Below are 18,057 nucleotides of genomic sequence, written 5' to 3' on the forward strand. Positions count from 1 at the left end.
TTTTACAATGTTGTTATTCAATTTAGGAACATACCATCTCTTGACATTCCAACAGACAAACATTTTTTGAAGCGGCACTGCTGGCATCTATTCCTATTCATTCTCATTATAGAGCAGTTGTTATTCTTCAAGCACTTCTTATACTGAATGTTTTGCTGAATGCTTCTTCTGAAAAAACCCTGCAGATAAAAACCACAGCCTATTACCATACATGTCAAATCTTCTATGAAGATCCGGCCATTTGCAAGTAAGCTTCACTTCCTCATATATACTTTCGGAGCCATAAGAAGTAGGTGCCACTCATAGCAGCTTACAACTTCTCATGACTGGTTTTCTCTCAGACAGTTTTGCTAGCATAGTGAAGCATAACGTGTAAGGAAGAACACGGTAGGATTAATAAACTGGTTGTTTCCAACTATATATAACTGGTTGTTTCTAACTAATAAATTCTAAAGGTTTCCCCAGCAGTCAAAACTTACGATCCAACTTACGATCTTATTATCCTCGTTATACTGACAGGGAACCAGCAGAGCTGAGAGGTTAAGTGACTTACCCAAGATCACACAGGATACCTGTGGCAGGGATAGAAATAGAATCCAGCTCTCCTGACTCCCAGCTGCGTATTTTAGCCACAAGACCACCTCTTGCACAATGTCTAGCCTCCTCCGTTCAAGAAAATAGCTTTCATATAACATTATTATTGCCAAAAGCTCCTTCACAGAATGGACCATTCATGGTGTTCCAGTGTCTGAGAACAGACCTTTGATCAATCAGTGGACACGCAGGCAACTAGTTTAGTTGTTCCCATGGGAAGGAATGGTGTATTCCCAAGCAGCTTGTCTTTTTAAAGCAACCTGTGTATATTTTGAACTCTCTCAGATTAATGTTTTAATAGATTAATATAAATTTAACTTTTCAACATCATCACCTGCTTACCCCATGATTCCAATTGTTAACTACCCAGCGATCTGAAAACTAGCCAGCATCCACAACAAAAAGGAGACCATTATACTTTACCTTACAACCCTCACAAGCATGCACACCGTAGTGAAATCCTGAAGCAACATCCCCACAGACTTTACACAGGAGGATCATGCCATTAAATTCTAGAAATAGAACAGAAGAAAGTGAGCATGAAACTCCAATGGTAACATTCTCCCTCATAGGCCTTGTCTATACTGGTGGCGGTACATATGGTACATGTAGCTATACACCCCAATGAAAGAGAGCGTGGTCCTGCTGGAGCCTTTCCCTGCAGTGAGGACAGGCTCTGGCAGTGGGACACTACATTGCAACATAAATAGGGAGCACTGCTTGGGCACATAGAGAGCCGCAGAGGGTATATACCCTAGGGTTCAGCCGGGTCTCTAGTCTTCTTGCCTAAGCAGTACCTCATTGCCTCCGCTGCTATTTATACCTGTGCTAGCTGGGTGTGCAATGTATGTATTCTACATGCCACTGCAAGCGCAGACCTAGCCCTAGAACACACTTCTGCCCCTTAAAATGTGCTTTGCAAATGAGATACTGCAAATCAGTTCAATGTACAAGAAAGAGAGGAGACAAAAACAAGAACACAGGAAAACCCTGCACGACTCAGCAGGGATGAATTTAGGAACAATCGCTGGATAGAATGGGGAGAACACACATACACTGGGCTAACACTAAATTTTTAATAAAAGTAGCATTGCACTCAATGGTAGAAAAAAAAAGTCTGCTTACATTTATGAATTTTAAAAGGATCATTTAGGAAACTAGGTCACCAAAGTTTGGGCTCAATCTGTCTTCCCATCAGGACAAGGAAGCCCATATAAATGTTGCAGTTTCCCCAACTGAGAATAAAGATCTTTTCTTAAAAACAGAAATATTAAAAGACACCGTTAACTTCAAAATCACATGTAGCAAACAAATAAGTTATTTTACCCTTTTTACTAATAAAAACTTTGGCCACATCCTACAATTGACTCCATGCAGACAGTCCTCCATAGCCACACAGAGCCTCCCCATTGAGATGCACTTGCAGAAACAGGACCTTACATTCTTAAAGGTGAAAGGATTTTCCAAGTCCAATTTGCTTGCCACTTCTTATGCTCTTTCTTTATATTTTGCATGTTTTGTTCCAGCTTGGATAATAAAGAATGGGACGTTTCAAAGTGTTCAGCATTGCCAACTCTGCCAGTGACTTCAGGGGAGCAGAGTTGGACTAATGCTGAGCGCTAGAGCTGGTTGGAAAAATTTCAGTGGAACCATTTTCCACCTGAGACTGCAGTTTCATTAAAGTTCATATTGTAGCCTAAACGATTAACCTGCTTGCTTGCATATATATATCTTTTGTACAAAGGATCTACTGTTAGCAACCCTTCTCTTTTTTGTTTTGGAAAGCTCTAGGATTACTCTCACTAAGTCCCTATCCAATTTCTGTGTGTCTTTTAAATCCAGTATGTCAGCCTGTACAAATTTAGTTGTAGCTTTAGGGCATCTGGGACTAGGGCAGTATCAGAACATTCCTGATCTTTTTCTTTCCAGAATTCCCCTGATCAGGCTCCTTCTCGGGCTAATTTATCAGCCTTCCCATTTTCTGTAGCATAGGGGTCTAATTTCCAGTGAGCTATTTTTTTTTTTTTTTTTACACTTTAATCATCCACCTTGTAACAGTGATTGTTACAGCAGATGTATTTCATCAGCGATGCACACTTAATAGGCGTGCCATCTGAAGATGTGAACCCATTTATCTCCCAACATGGTAGAAACTCTGTGAGAGAACTGCATACTCATGCGGAGTCTGAAAACGGATACTTCGGTATGTGGTGGTGATGGAGAACTGCACACAGTACTCCAACACATAAGCCACTGCTGCTAATTCAGCATATTGAGCCAAATGTGGAATACATGAATATGCCTTCTCCCAATGCTCTCCTTTCTCCTCGGGAGGAACTGCATAGATTCCAAATCCGGTACAAGGTTTGCCTCGATGGTAATAACTAGAACCGTCAACAAAGAAATGATACCTAATAATGGAATCTGTCTCCTGTATCAATGGTTGGAAAAGCTTTTGTTTTTCCTCCCCCCTTACATCCAATCAATCAAGATCGGGACACGTGTGGCTCTCCTTCATATAGTAGGGCAGCTGGTAACAAAAATGGTGTCCTAATAGGTTTTACTGTAATATCTTTCCCTTGCAGCAGTAATGCCCAGTGGGCTAGGTGAGCATTTGAGACTTGCCCATCTTTTACCCCATTGGACAGTAAGAACTGAAGGGAAGTGTGTGATAAGTGTAATACGATCGGGCTGAGGCCAATTAGAAAAGAAAAGTGTTGTATGGCCCAACTGGTTGCCAATAGGTACTTTTCACAATTGTTATACTTAAGTTCAACTGATGACATTTAAACATGAAGCACAGGCCCCAGGTCCGATTTTCCCATGCTCACCGCTACCTCCAGATGATAGGGTATTTCAGGATTAGGAGTGATCAACACCGGAGCCTTGAAATGGCTTGTTTTAGCTGGGATACTGCTTCCGTGTGTTGCTCAGACCATTTCCATCAAACACTTTTCTTTAATAGTTGGTACAAGGGACCTGCAATGGAAGCAAAATTGGGAATGAAATCCCTGTAATACCCAGTTAAACCCAAAAAGGATCTTAAAGCCGTTGGGTCCTGTGGTAACGGCAATGTTTGGATTGCATCTACTTTCTGTTGTGCCGGGGTTCTACCCCATTTTGTCAGGGTGAGACCCAAGAAAGAGACACAGTTAGCCATTAGCTGTGCCTTGGCCAGATTGCACTTTAACCCTGCTTCCTTTAGGATCTGTAGGAGCTCATCAAGCCTTTCTAGATGCTCCTTTTTAGTCCGTGTTGCTAAACACAGGTCATCTACATATTGAAACAGAACAGTTGGTTTAGAAAATTGAGACAGTGCCTGCCTTATTTGCGCATGGAATAAAGCTGGAGAACTTTTATACCCCTGAGGTAAACGTGTCCAGGAATATTGGACTCCCTGGAAACGAAATGCAAAAGGGTACTGTGAAATGTGGGCCAACGGCAATGTCCAAAAGCTGTTACTGATGTCAAGGAAAGTAAACCACACAGCCTCTGGATCAAAGGACTTGACTAAATCTGGCATCTTGGCCACTGTAGGGGCACAAGTGGGTGTGACTTGATTCAGGCGTCTATAATTAATTTTGAGACGCCAAGAACCATTTGGTTTCTTCGTCGGCCAAATAGGAGAATTGGCAGTGGAAGTACATCTACGTAGTAGTCCCTGTGTCAGTAAAGACTTGATAGTCTTTTCTATGTATGGGTTTGCCTGTTCTGGGTAAGGATATTGTCTTTGGGCTGACATATCTTCTCCTTCTACAACAATAGTGACTGCCATATATTCACAATTATGTTTGTGTTTAGCAAAGGCATCTGCATGTAACTGTAACTCATCAACAGGCATCTGACTCCTGTAACTCAGGTTGGTCCGCATGATTAGCCGCTATTTTGTTTAAATCATAACCCTCAGGCTCAGAGTCCACCACTGGAGATACCATGCCACAGTCAGGTATGATCACTGGTGAGTTATTCTTTGCCTGTTCTACAGTAAGGCACAACAATTGGTTACCCAAATTAAGAACACGTCTGTTTGTATAGGAAATTAGTTCCCAACAGGCAATTCCTTGGGTCTGCTAATTTCATCAACGCAAAGGTATGAACCTCTCTTAGGTGACCTATCTGTACTTCAATGGGTATAGAAAGCGTGGTAACAACCTGATTACTTGCAAAAGTTGCAAGTGTTTTTGTACGCCCTGATGACAGAGAAGAGGATCTAGGATCCTTAAAATGGATAATACTGATTGCTGCCTCAGTATCTATAATAAAATCCGTGTGGTGGCCACCTACCACTGCAGATACTGTGGGTCTCCCGCTTGCATCTCTGTCTAAAGGAGCTATGACTTCGCTTGGGGTTGATTGGCATCATGCCGAATAATTTGTAGAGTATGCAGACAAATAATCTACAGGCTCTCCTTCTATCTCTTCGGAGGCAGCCAACTCTGGAGGAGAGGCTGTCCACCGGAGAGAAGGAAATGGGTCAACGGAGGCCACTGGACAGTTTTAGGGTGCTGGGCCTTGGCCTTCCATCATCAGCTCATTCACGCATGCTTGGAGTTCTCGAATATCCAGTCGTTGAGCCTCAAGCGTCTGCTGCACTGTTTTAAACATCACAACTGAGTCCTCATCTTTGTGGGGAGGCGGTGACATGGGTCTCCGCAGGCGTAAAGTATTCTGTGTGGCATCTGAAAAGAAAGGAACATGGTCCCGGGCCCCTAGATAGGATCCAAATGCATAACCCTGTTGAGGGGCATGCCCACTCGAAGGTCCAGGATTATTATGTGGATTAGGGTCATTTTACCAACACTGGTACCTAGCGAATTTAGGAACCCCTCGACCTAACCCTGATTGAGGTCCCTCAATCCTCACAGTGGGATTTGTTTGTGGTTTGTGAAGTATTGCAACAGGAGCTCCCCGCCAACCTATTTTAGGGCCTCCCTGAAAATATGCCTTGGCCAGTAAGGCTAATGCCTCTTTAAAGAAATATCATCAGTTATATGCATGTTCACCATTTCTCGTAAATAGGGAAGAGAGTTATTAACCAACAAACTAACGTATGGTGGCTCATCTGTTTCCTCTTTCGTGTGACTGTGCCATGCTGCACTTAACTGCAGGTGAAACTGATGTGGGGACTCATTAGATCTCTGCCTTAGGTTCGACAGGATGGCCACACCAGCTTTCCCTGGATGTAGATTGTGTTCCAATAAGGCTACTGTGTCTTTAAAAGATCTCTCTCCTACCCTAAACTCAGGTGGCAAAGTACTCCATAATGCTCGATTTACTGTGAGTTGTAAGATTTTAACTCAATCTTTCCTTGGTAAGCCAAACACGTTTGCTGTTTCTTGTACACGTTGTGCATGCATTGCAACTGAAGAATCCTCCATCATTCCTACTTGCTTAGCTACCAGATCTAGGGTCTTAATGTCTGTAACAACTGCTTCAGGACAATCCGAATTACAATCTGAGGATCTTCTCTCCAGATCAGGATCTGGACTTCTACCTGAGCTTGAATCTATAACGTCTCTGTTTTGACTTCTTCTACCCAAATTCACGTTTTCCTCATCTGAGCTATCAGCACTTTCCAATGGAGATAATCCTGGATGAGCAGGATAATTTTCCGTAAAACCTCTATGTCCTATACTCAAGGCATCTCCACACTGACGCAGGACATCTCTTAGTGTGTTAAGGTCTGGTGTAGTAGGGTGTTCTACCCGTACACCAGGTGATACTAGCATATACCAAGGGAGTGTAGAGGGGCCACGAAATTCTCAGGACCTAGACAATGTTGATGATTGCTCAAATGCCAATAAATGTCCACCCAAAGGGGCTGGATCTCCTGATCTATATGGTACTAGTGTAACACTGGGCGGAGGAGCAGGAATTACATTCCTTAGTTGTTGTATATCTCTCTGTTGTAACTTAGAGATTACTACATCACATGCATTAGCTACTCGTGTCACTTGTGACACTGCATCTTCTAGTCCCTGAACAATCACAGACTCTAAAGGCACTCCCTCTTCACTATCAGGGGAGGACACTAACAGAGGAGAGGATATTTCCTCCCCCTTTGCTCTGCTCATCTCATCCTTTACATCACTAGTCGCCTCCTCTATGATGCCACTCAACTCCACCTCCTGTGGTGCCACCCTGGGACTTCCTTTTTCTATCTGCAGACTGCTGTTAGCTTCTGCATTGCTACCTTCCTCTTCTGACTCTCCCAGTGGCTCCTCAGACTCAATCTCCAACTCTGCTCCTAAAGGTACTGTATCAGCCTAAGCTAATTCTCTTGGCCTACTTCTAGAAATTGGCCCTGCAGGTTTTTCTATCTCCGTTGGTTCTACCACGCCAATAGGGATGGGAATCGATTCTTTATCCTCCTCTAACACATCTTCTCTTTTTTCCAACTCTCTGATTCTTTCCAACAGCTGTCCATGGTCTGATTTATAGCCCTCCAGCGATTTTAAGCTGGCATCCAAAGTTTGCTGGGCTTTCCTGAGTAACTCTAATTTTTTATTCAATTTCTTTCCCAGCGAACTACAAGCCACGAGCAGACATTCAACAGCTATTCCCTTTACCAGTTTAGCCTCTCTTTTTTTCTGCTCTCTTTCTACATCAAATACCTCACTCACAAAACCCCATGGGTTACAATGCTCAGAGATCATCTCGCTATTTCTCAACTGTTCTAAACCTCCTCCATGTTGCTGAATGTATTTTTTCTGGCAAAGTTTTCTAAAGCCATACTACGGGCAACTCCAACAGACTCTACTCTTGCCCTTGCTCCACTCACCTTAATACGTAACACAGAACTCATTTTAATTCTAAAACTTCACTAGCTTATGTAATAAACTATAACGAATACTCTGCTGTTTTTAATCTGAAACTGAAGGCGTCCCTTCACAGAAACAACAGGAAACAATACCCCAAACCGGTTTTTACACTTAGTTCAGTAAGTCCCAAATAAATGATAGAGAGGTGGGGTACGTGCCCTTTCTTCCCTCGATGGCTCGTAGCTGATCAAGAGGTCTTTTCCCTCTGTCGGGACCTGACAAACAGCTGGGGACTACTGAGGCAGATGGATCAGAGGTGCAGCCCAGGAGAGTTGAGGGGACTGAAATAAGATAGCTCGAACCGTTCAAGTTCTGAATTATTGCAGCTTCTTGGTGGCAATTAATACCTAGGTTTATCAACTCCCCCGCCACCACTAGTGTGGGTCATTGGATCCAATGCTACTGCTAATATCTTATCAGTACCATTCATTATAACTTCAACCTTTAACAAAGCCCCTTAAAAGCGCATATCACTTTAAATAATAACACTATTTACTGTTTATAATATTACTCTATCTTGCAAGATTAAATTTAAACCCTCTAAAGTAAAACTCTAAATCAAACCACAATACAGAACCGGAAATACTGGGACTGCTGCCAAGCCGCAGTCACAGGAAATCAGGCTCCTGTTCTCTTAAGAGTGAGTGACTGAGACACACAATGTTGCTCTCTAACTTTCTGTAACTTTAACCATTTACTTATGCCTCAGGTGAGATTTTTAGGAGTCTAAGGATGCCTGGAATCCCTGAAAATTCCTGTCACATACTTCTCGAGTCTCCTGGCTGGCTCGCCAGTCTGTAGCCTGATCTAGGGTGTGTTAATATTATTAATTTGGATAGTATGGGTTTTTGGCTCACCAATCTATTTGATCAGAAGTTAAAAGTTCTTGTCCCAGATCAGGCTCCACAGAATTTACAAAGGACCCTCGGGGGTGTGACAGGAAGCTCACACTGAGACAGATATAGCCGTAAAGACTTTTTATTAAAATCAATGAAATAGTAAGTAAATGGTAAAATAATTAGAGTTACAAAGTTACAATTGTATTACTGTTATTCGAAAGATACATATGGTAATACAGTATTATATGCTACAAAGCTTTGGTTAATATACTCACAACCTTCCTTGATGACCTGGTGGTGAGAGACACAGGACCAGCCTCACCTCTAACCATTCAGATTTCTCAACTCTTGAGTGAGTGGTGCAGAGCTTCAGAGAAACTAATGCTAAGAGCTATCAAAGCGAACTTAGAGTTTACTTAACTAACTTAAACTTAAAACCTAACAAACAAAACTAAGAACAAACGTTTAGGGAAACCAAGCTTAGCCTAGTCCCCTTGGAACTTAAAAGTTTGAAAAGAAAATGAGTACAACCTACTAATAGTTAGTAGTCGTAGAGGACAGATAGCATAAGCTAGTGAGGTGGGTCACCTCTTTTATAGGGCTCAAGTGCAGGGAATCCTTCCTCCTATGACCAAATATGCCTCAAAAATGTTAGGATACCCTTACTCCATAGGCTAATATGTTCATGCAAATTGATGACATGTACATACGCACATATACTATTTCTGTTCTTTTAGTCATTTCAATTCTTTCCTTGTGGTGTACCTGTTAAGTCTGTGGCTACAAGAAAAAACCCCTACCATTCTTCCATTGTCTATCTGTCTAGATAAAGGTCTTAGACATGCATGGGTGGCTTACTATTTAGATAAAAGATCTCAAGATGTAGGCCAACTTTGCTATCTGGGTGAAAGGTCCCAGATATAGATATACTAACTTTGCCTTAACTTAACATGCAGGATATAGCATTACAGCCAAACTTATTTCAATATATATCTATAAACCTATTAGAACAGACGAAATACTTAAACTATTAGAAAAGATATATATATATACATGCATGCAAGCAAGCAGGTTAATCCTGCTACAATATTTAGTCCCTAAACAGAACACGAACAAATGTCAATCTTGAAATCCTTTGTGAAAGGGAATTTCTGTCCTCTGCATAGCTCTGCTAAGCGCTTTTAAAAATCCCACCCTAAAAATCAGTTAAATCAATCTCAATTTTGTTTACAGCCAATTTCACTTTCAGGTTCTTATGCCCTGATTTTGCAAACAGCAGCTTTCTGTACATGAGCAGTCCCGTCGAGTGCTTCCATGTTTGCCAAACAATGTACAAAGCAGAAGAGGAGGGGAAAGGTCTTACTAAGATCTTGGATTTATTTATTTTAGGTGGGGGTTGGGTGGGAGAGAAATATTTTTTAAAATAATCTGAAGGTTTTTTGAAGTACAATGATCAGACTTTAGGCTTGGCCTCATAATGCCCTCAAAACACAAAACATGAGCATAAGTGCTGGAACTAGGAGTGCTGGGGGTGCTGCTGCATCCCCTGGCTTGAAGTGTATAGTGTACAGAGTTTACAATTTGGTTCAATGTCTCTCAGCACCCCCACTATAAAAATTGTTCCAGCACCCCTTAATAGGAGGGTTGTCCAGAAAGTTTGACTTGCAAAAAATATTTTGTCTCGGGTAAAAGAAAAACATCTAAATTCAAATTAAAAGCTTACTGAAATATCTTCTGACCCATATATCGCTGCAGTCACTATTCAATGTCAACATTCTTGTAAAAAAAAAAAACAAAAAACAACTGGGGATCACTTTTAGCTTGCAAAGATTGCTTAAAAAAATTCCTTTATTGCTGAACTTCTGATTATCAAAGAATATATAATGCAGAAACACAGTAACTAAAGCAAGCTGAAGCCTACAGTATAGTTGCAACGATCAGCACCCCTGTAGTTCTGACCATACCAACTTTTAAATTTTATTTTATTTGTGGTTTAAAAAAAATAAAATCACTTGTAGCTGGAACTTAGTGCACACGTTCTGAACACATTTTTACTGGTGTAAGTCTGGCGTAGTTCCTGGAGAAGGAACTTGTGTGCACGCATAGTGGCTAGCGCAATGAGGTCCTGGGCCCTGACTGGGACTCCTAACTGCTACCACAATATAAACTTATAAAATGATTCCACTGATCTCTGTAGTAATTAAACATAAACATTGATGTAAATAAGAATTTGTTCCTAGGTTTGAGACTGTGGACTAAACTGTCTTTTAAAATGGTATTTGGCCAGGTTTCAGTGAAAGGAGGACAAAGAGACTTGCAGTAAACTTTGTTTTAGCACTTAACATAATTTCAAAACTGTTGGGGCTTTTTATAAAAAAAATAAAAAATTAGTGAGAGTTCTTGATTTAAACTTACTTGTGGGCCAAAGGACAATATGGCCTGTTGGCACCACTTTGCACTGTGAGCAAGCAGTTCCAGGTCTGGGAGCGGCATCAGTGCATTTCATATCCTGGATCAGTAAAACTCAGGCACATAGCAGAGGTGATGAGCTTGAGCTCAAGGAGTAGGGTTGAAAAAAGATTGGAAAGATGGCTGATTCAGGCTGAAGTTGTGGCTTCTGTCTAGCAAGAGGCTGTTTGCTCAACATCTTGGCCAGAGAATGAGCACCATAGCTACCGCTGTCTAGAAGGAAGGAAGTTAGAGATTAAGAGTGGAGAGAAAATTGTCTCCAGAATGAAGGCTGGGGGTGTCCTCAGGCCAGGTAAGACCAGCCATCAGTTTGAGACAGTGGAGCATGACAGTGCATGTTTAGCTGCCTGATGATACTTCAAAACATACATACTTGTAAGTCCACCATGGCCCTTGGTCAATCCAGCAGCACTCGACCGACTTGTTTTAACGGCACCATCTAGCTGATCGTTCTTTGGTGCGCCGTCAGAACCCTCGCTGCTCCTACTGTTACAGCTGCTCTCAGAGGTGGAACTGTTTGGTGAAGATGGTACAGGCGAAGAGGATGACTGGAAACTACTCTCTGAGCTCTCACTGTGACAAGAGGCTGGGCTAGACGCTGAGCTTGAAGAGCTGATGTAAGCAATCACACCCCCTGGTGGAAGGAAAAGAAAAGACTGTAATGACAAAATACCAAATGTCCTTACACAGCTTGCAAATGATCCACTCCCTGAGCTGGCACTACCTGACACAGCATGCCAAGTTGTCCTTACATGTGCCTCTTTCAAACCCCTCCCCCAAGCTCATTTCTTTCCATTAGCTTTCCAACGACTGACCTCCCCTTCCACCCCATCTTCTCTTGCCCTCACACCTGACCTCCTAGAATGGAAAATGAGATTAGATAAAAGAGGAAGCAGGGGATGGGATCAACAGCAAGTGTAAAAAGCTTGCATCTGAGGTGGTGGATGGTGGGGAGTCACTGGAGGGACTCAAAGCTGGGAGGATATAACCTGATCAAAACCTGATCTCAGAAGCAATGTTCTGAAGGGAGTTCAGGGTAGGAGGTACAAACTGGATGGGGAGAAAAGACTAGATCTTAGAGGTGTTATGGAGACAGAAGCAGAGATCATTTAGATTAGGATAAGACAAAGGGCAAAGTGAAAGATGACATCCAGGATACAGGCCTGAGATAGGGAGGAGGTTGGTGGTATTCACAGCAATGGATCAAGCGGATGGAGCATGAAGATAATATAAAAACAAACCAGAACTGAACTCCTTAAGCACCACTTGTCACATTACAAGTCTTTGTAGCTCATTTAAATATAGTTTCAGTTGCCAGGCTCTTTGCAAGGCACTGCACTCCCACTTGCAGGACAGGGAAGCTGTTTAGTCTTAAACTCTTGAGATACTTTTGGAGAAAACAGCTACCTGCTCTCTTTCAGGCATGGAAATAGATTTGTTTTTCATAGGGCCCCTTCCCCAGGTTATATGCCAAAAGAATGATCTTGCAAAGGATACAAACAATTCTTTACTCTTCTTTTGAGAACCAAGTCAGTTGTCATCTCCAAGACCTGATATTTTAAAAGCCACTACAAAGCATTTGTTATTTCACACTAAAATTAGTAAGTGTAAAAAGCTCATTGGCAAAAGCCAAGCAATTTAAAAACTGTGTTTAATTCCTTCTCTGCTCCCTTTGTACTGATGTGGCAAATCCCTTTACATATGACTTATTACATACCAGAATAAGATGATGCATATGCCTTAAACCAGTAAAAGCTACAAATGACAAGGAATGCTTGCTCAACAGATTAAGTCAGTACAGCAGGTCCTGGGTCATAGTGTCTTATGTTAATTATAGCACACTTGAAGATAAATGCTGCCACTCTGTCCTACACTACTCTTTTATACCCTTGTGATACATAAATAATTTCTAGAACACTGAGTGATCCTATACAACATAAAAATTGCAATACTTGGCACAAGAATCAAAGACAGATAGTAACTTGGAATTTCATTGCTTTTGTAAATTTAATTAAACCCCTGCTTCCCACAGGGACATGCTGGCCACCACTTCCTGCAGCTTCCATTGGCTGGGAACGGCGAACCGCAGCCACTGGGAGCTGCAGGCGGCCATGTCTGCAGATAGTCATTGTAAACAAACTGTCTCACAGCCCACCACCAGATTACCCTGACGGGCCGCAGGTTGCCCACTACTGCCCTATAGGATAGAGGGTACTGAGCTGCTCCTTCTCCCCTGAACAGGTGGAAGACAGGACCTAACTGAGGAGTACTGTACAGCAAATTCATTTTAACTTTTCCCCTCCTAATGAGGTTTTCAAAACCAAAAGACACAGGGCTAGATTCACAAGGGGGGGGCCTAGGCCTTGCCATGCTGAGCCTAACTTATGCACCCTATTGCCTAGTAGAATTCACAGGCTCGAGTTAGGCGCTCAGGTTCTGTACACGCATGGTGAGAGGCACTTAAAAAGAGATTCACAGACACCAGCACACTGAACAAAAGCCATGATCTGGAGCAGGGACTTGAAGCCAGGTGAGTGCCCTAACCACTAGGCCGGTCATCCTCATGCTTTCTCTGGCCCAATGGCTATTTAATTATTTATACAAGGTGGAACTGCTTCACTAGGACAGACTGAAAGACAGCCACCCCAGAATACTCAGTAGCCCAGTTGTTCAGGAACTCACCTGGGCAGGGGGAGGCCTGGTCCCTGCTCCACAGCAGGCAGAGTGGGGATTTGAACCAGGCGAATATAAGGACACCTCCTCCATGGTCTTCTGTGTGGGGCAGGTGTACTCAGAACACAGCTACCAGATTGGGCTCAGCAGCTGAGAAAGGCAAGGGAATTCCTCGTTCGTGAATGCTGCTGGAGCTTTGGCCTGAGTTAGGTGTTGAGCTGCTTGGCAATGCCAGGCCTTAGGCAGATTTGTGCATCCCCACCCACAGACTTGGGGACTTTACTAGTGGGACTTGAATGCCTTGGGACTTTGGCAGCTACAGGATCGGGTGGAGCTGAGCCCTAGTTCTGTGAAAGCCAGTTGTGCATAAATGTTGGACTTGGGCAGTTAGGCGCCTGAGTCCCCCTTGTGAATCTAAGACCCACTAGGTATACTAACTATTTCTGTATACTAGGGACTTTTTGGTTACTTGTCATATTATTGAGAAATATATTAAAATTGAGACTATCTTGGAAGATTCTGTGGCTCCTCAGAAATCCTCTGCTCAGATTTTAATATTCTTTCCTATTTAACTGTAAGTACTAGGTTATACACCTGCATTTCAGAAAAACCCACGTATGCGGTACAGAAAAAAACATTTCCCAGAAGCAGCAGGTCCTGATATTGTATCGGCGAGTCAGCGCTGCAGACATAAACTTCTTGACTCTTAAAATAGAATTTGCTAACATAGAAGACAAAGGAATTTTATTTTATCCTAAACTGAATTGTTGTGATGTGAAACTAGTTCTGGATGCTTATTTAGACATATCCACAAAGGATTCTCAAATAAATTTAGAATTCCAAATGATATACTACCACCAGATCATATGTGAACATGTATTTTGAGCAGGAAGTTATATAACTTATTAATTATGACAACCCTGTTATTTATATTTCAGCAGATTATTAAATCTTTGCAAAAAATAGAGTTCAGCCTACCTAGATGCTATTTTAGTATCAGCCTCTATTGTTGTTGCAATAGTGTAGATTGTTTTCCTTTCACCTTTGACATAAAAGTTTAACAATGAAAATAGTTGAAATGACATAGGGTAAAAAGAGAAGACTTTAGGCAAGAGAAGGAAAGCTAACTGGTCTTTCTGCTATAAAGAATTTTCTACTGTACAAGATTATCACATTTAGGTTTAATAAAAGGGAATCATCCCATTCTAGGACAAAGGAACAATCTTTAAAATAGCAAAACCGGCACATTAAATTATCAGCTCTTGCTGAAATAATTTCTAAACAGTCACACCAATGGCTATTTAGCTGCTGGCACAGCAAATGCGTCCTTCCAAAGTCAATTCTGTTTCATAAAGCACTGCCTGATGTTTTTCACTAGAGCCACAGGAACTGTTACATAATCAGCCACTATTATATACAGAATAATAAAACCCAGCCTTTTCACTCAATTTATTTTAAGGGAGGATGCAGGAACCATTGCGTCCTTACTTAGCAATTACTTTTCTGCTATTTTTGTAAAGCTGTAATTCCCCCACCTTCCCATAAAGCCCAGACAGACATTCTAATTCCCATACGGTCAGGCGGGACCTGAGATCCTTTTGTGTAACACGCTGTAATCTGGACGTGTCCAGCCATCTGACTTGCTGGGCTCATTACATGAGCGCAACCATCAGTGAAGGCGGGTCTGCCCCCCTCTTTCACCTGTTACAGTCCTGCTGTTGCAAGAGCCTGTCCACGTGAGAAGAATTTTAAATGTGTCTTCATTCCAATCACATGGGCAGGCACACAAATACAACACGCTATGCTGCAACGAGCCAGTAAGACTGCCGCCCGGGGGCCAGCCCTATGCCAAGGGAGGGTGACCAGAAGTCCCGATTTTATAGGGACAGTCCTGATATTTGGGGCTTTGTCTTACATAAGCACCTATTACCCCCTCCTGATTTTTTACGCTTCTTATCTGGTCACCGTACTTCAGGGACCCTAAGTACCTATGGCTTTTACCTACCAGAGCTCTGGGCAACCTCCAGGCACTGCGGGTGGGCAGGGGAGCAAGGGCAGCACTTCTCCTCTGCCCAGCCACCATCACCTGCACACCCGACCCCTGGAGTATAAACCAGGTGAATGGGAAGGGGCAGCAATCCCCCACCCCCACGGCAGGACAGACCCCCCCCACCCAAGCCCACTCTGCAAGCGTTCTAACCACGTCCCAGCCGAAAGGAGCCGCCCTCCGTGTTCCAAGGTTCTAGCCACGCCCCCTTCCGAAGGGAAAAAGAACACCTGCCCCCGCCCGCAATGCAACGCCTAAAGGGGGCGCCTCCCACTCCAAAAGGCGAGCGGTCAGAACCTTGGAACACCTGTGGGGGCGGGGTCAGAACGGTGCAAACCCCGCCCGGCGCTCCGGTGGGCGTGGTCAGAAGCGCCGCAGGGATCGGGCCTCCTCCGCCCCACGTGTCCCCTGCGCACGCCCGTCCCGTCACACTCGATGAATGTAGGTCACCAAAACAGCGGCCTCTGGCGGGCCTCACGTGTCCGCGCCGGCAGCCACCCAGCTGGCCCGCCCCGGCCCTATTATGCAATCGTTACGTCACAGCCCCGCACGGCCAATAAGCGGGCACGCAGCGCGGAACGTAAACAGAAGACACACATGGCTCGGCAAGGGGGTCCATGTGAGGAAGGGCAGGCGCCGGCCACGGGATCCGCAAGGAAGGGGGGCGGGGAACGGGCATCAGGCCGTGGGGGGCAGCCGCAGCAACCCAGGCTCCCCAACATCCGCCACACCAACTGGACAAGAGCATCCGAGGAGTGGGGGGAGGGGTGACCTAGCACCCCTCCCACAAGCGGGGATCAACCCCCCCCCAACCCAGGGGGATCCCGGCCCCCACAACATGGGGGCAGCTGCCCAGCCCACCCGCGAGACGCTCTGCTGACGCGAGACGCTCCCCTGACAGCGGCAGCCGCCCTGCAATGCCCCCATTCCCCGGTCAGGAACTCACCCACCCGGCGCTAACATGGGGCTCGCTGATCACCCACCCCCAAATCCACAGATCGCCCCACAGTGACCAACACAGCGCCCTCCCGCTTAACCCCAAAGCACCCGCCCTGCGGCTCCCCCACACACCCACACCCACACCTCAGCACCGCGAACTAGCAGCTTAGCAAGTCTCTTACCTGCATTGACCTCCATAGTTTCCTCCTCCGGCGAGACGGCACCAAGGACCGCGAAACTCCGGACTGGCGGGCGCGCCACTCTGCGCCCAAGCAGGACTAACACCCCCGACTCTCCTGCTCGCTGCCGCTGCCCCTCCACATGTGCCCCCAGGCTGCCCGCCAGTCGGCACGGTGCCGCGGCTGTCTCTGCGGCGCGGGCGCTCCTGCCCCAGCCCTGGCTGCGCGCCTCTCTGCAAAGCAGCAGCAGCAGAGCCTGGCTGGGGAGGTTTCCGGCTGGGCTGGCCCCTGGCAGGGCGGCTGCTGCTGCTGCTTTGCTCCTCGGCTGCCTCCCCTTTACAACAAAAGCGACTGAGACAGGGGAGAGCCAGAGTGCGGCACTGACCATGTGACTCACCTCCACCGCCTCCCTTCCCTCCCTGCGCGGGCCCCCCTCTCTCCTCGCGCTCTGGGCAGTGCCGGCCCCGCTCCTCCCCCGGCCGCTGCCTCCCCACTCCTTCCCTGGCCCGGCCGCTTCGCCCGGGGACACGCTGCCCTGCAGTCCCGAGTTGGGGGCTAGAGGGGGGCGCGGGCCGCACCCACGTGCTTCTGGGGGTGCATAGGGGCCAGCAATGGGGGGGTTTGGGGGGGGGGGGAGCCCCACAGCCCCTCAGCGCGGCTGCAGGACTTTGTGCACTCGTGCTCGCCCCATCCCCAACTTGTTACATGCGGTCGGGGCGGGGGCGGGGGCATCAGGCCGGCATCAGGCCAGGGAGCCCCCACCAGCACTCAGAGTCCTGGCAGCCGCTGGGAGGGGAGAGCAGAACTACTGGTGGCCTCACTCCCGCTGCTTGCACCCAACACACACACACAGAGCATCTGCTGTGCTTTCCCTGCGTGGCCTGACGCCAAACTGAAAGGTAATGTTCGTTTTGCCCCTTCCCTGGGACATAGTAAGAAGTCCCATCCCTTGTTGATATTTGGAACAGCAGCCCAAGGGTTAACACAAGAGGCTGGGGTAAATAAATGGTGTTGGAGCCTTTCCGTCCTTTGGCTGTATCAGGTCGTCAAATTAGGCCCCCACACGACAGCACCTAGACTCTCAGTAAGCGTGGCTACATCAGAGCATATTGTTGTTGCAACCGGCAGTGCCAGCCTCCATCGCAAAGCATGTGTCTGCACACAACAGTACTTGCAAGAGTGCAGCAAAGCTAAGCGCTGTGTCATCTGCCACCATGTCACTGGTCTGCTGCAGTGCAGCAGAGTGAATGGAAATGTGAATCCTGGGACTGCAAGAGTGCACTTAGTCCTCCCTGTGCAATCCTTCCCACTGGTTCTCGCCCCTGTTAAGCCACTCCCCTGCCAGTCACATGTAGATGGAAGAATCAGAAAAGGCTCAGATAGGTTACATGACCCTCCTACCCTGAAATAAACCCACTTACTTTCTTTCCCTATGCTGCCTCCACCACCCACTCATCACCCCTGTTCCCTTTAAGGAGTGAAGTATCCTTTGTGGC

The 18,057-nt window shown here is 45.5% G+C and overlaps 1 protein-coding gene across 5 annotated transcripts in view; it reads right to left on the minus strand.

Annotated features, from left to right (window-relative positions):
* NR1D2 (nuclear receptor subfamily 1 group D member 2) overlaps positions 1 to 16,949 on the minus strand; it is a gene marked incomplete at its 5' end in the record, with an annotated part of 28,941 nt that extends 11,992 nt beyond the window's left edge. Inside the window, 5 exons of one of the 5 annotated variants that reach the window (XM_084620778.1) lie at positions 35 to 179; positions 1,018 to 1,106; positions 1,720 to 1,848; positions 10,670 to 10,936; positions 11,097 to 11,178. In XM_084620778.1, the coding sequence (XP_084476904.1) occupies positions 35 to 179; positions 1,018 to 1,095 (223 nt within the window). Of the gene's footprint in view, positions 1 to 34; positions 180 to 1,017; positions 1,107 to 1,719; positions 1,849 to 10,669; positions 11,075 to 11,096; positions 11,358 to 16,564 lie in introns of those variants that run through there. The other 4 variants (XM_084620776.1, XM_084620780.1, XM_084620779.1 and 1 more) reach the window with 4 other exon arrangements.
* Between the last annotated feature and the right edge of the window lie 1,108 nt (positions 16,950 to 18,057).

The sequence above is a fragment of the Lepidochelys olivacea genome, assembly GCF_965140295.1.
Source record: "Lepidochelys olivacea isolate rLepOli2 genome assembly, chromosome: 2".
Lineage (NCBI taxonomy): Eukaryota > Metazoa > Chordata > Testudines > Cheloniidae > Lepidochelys > Lepidochelys olivacea.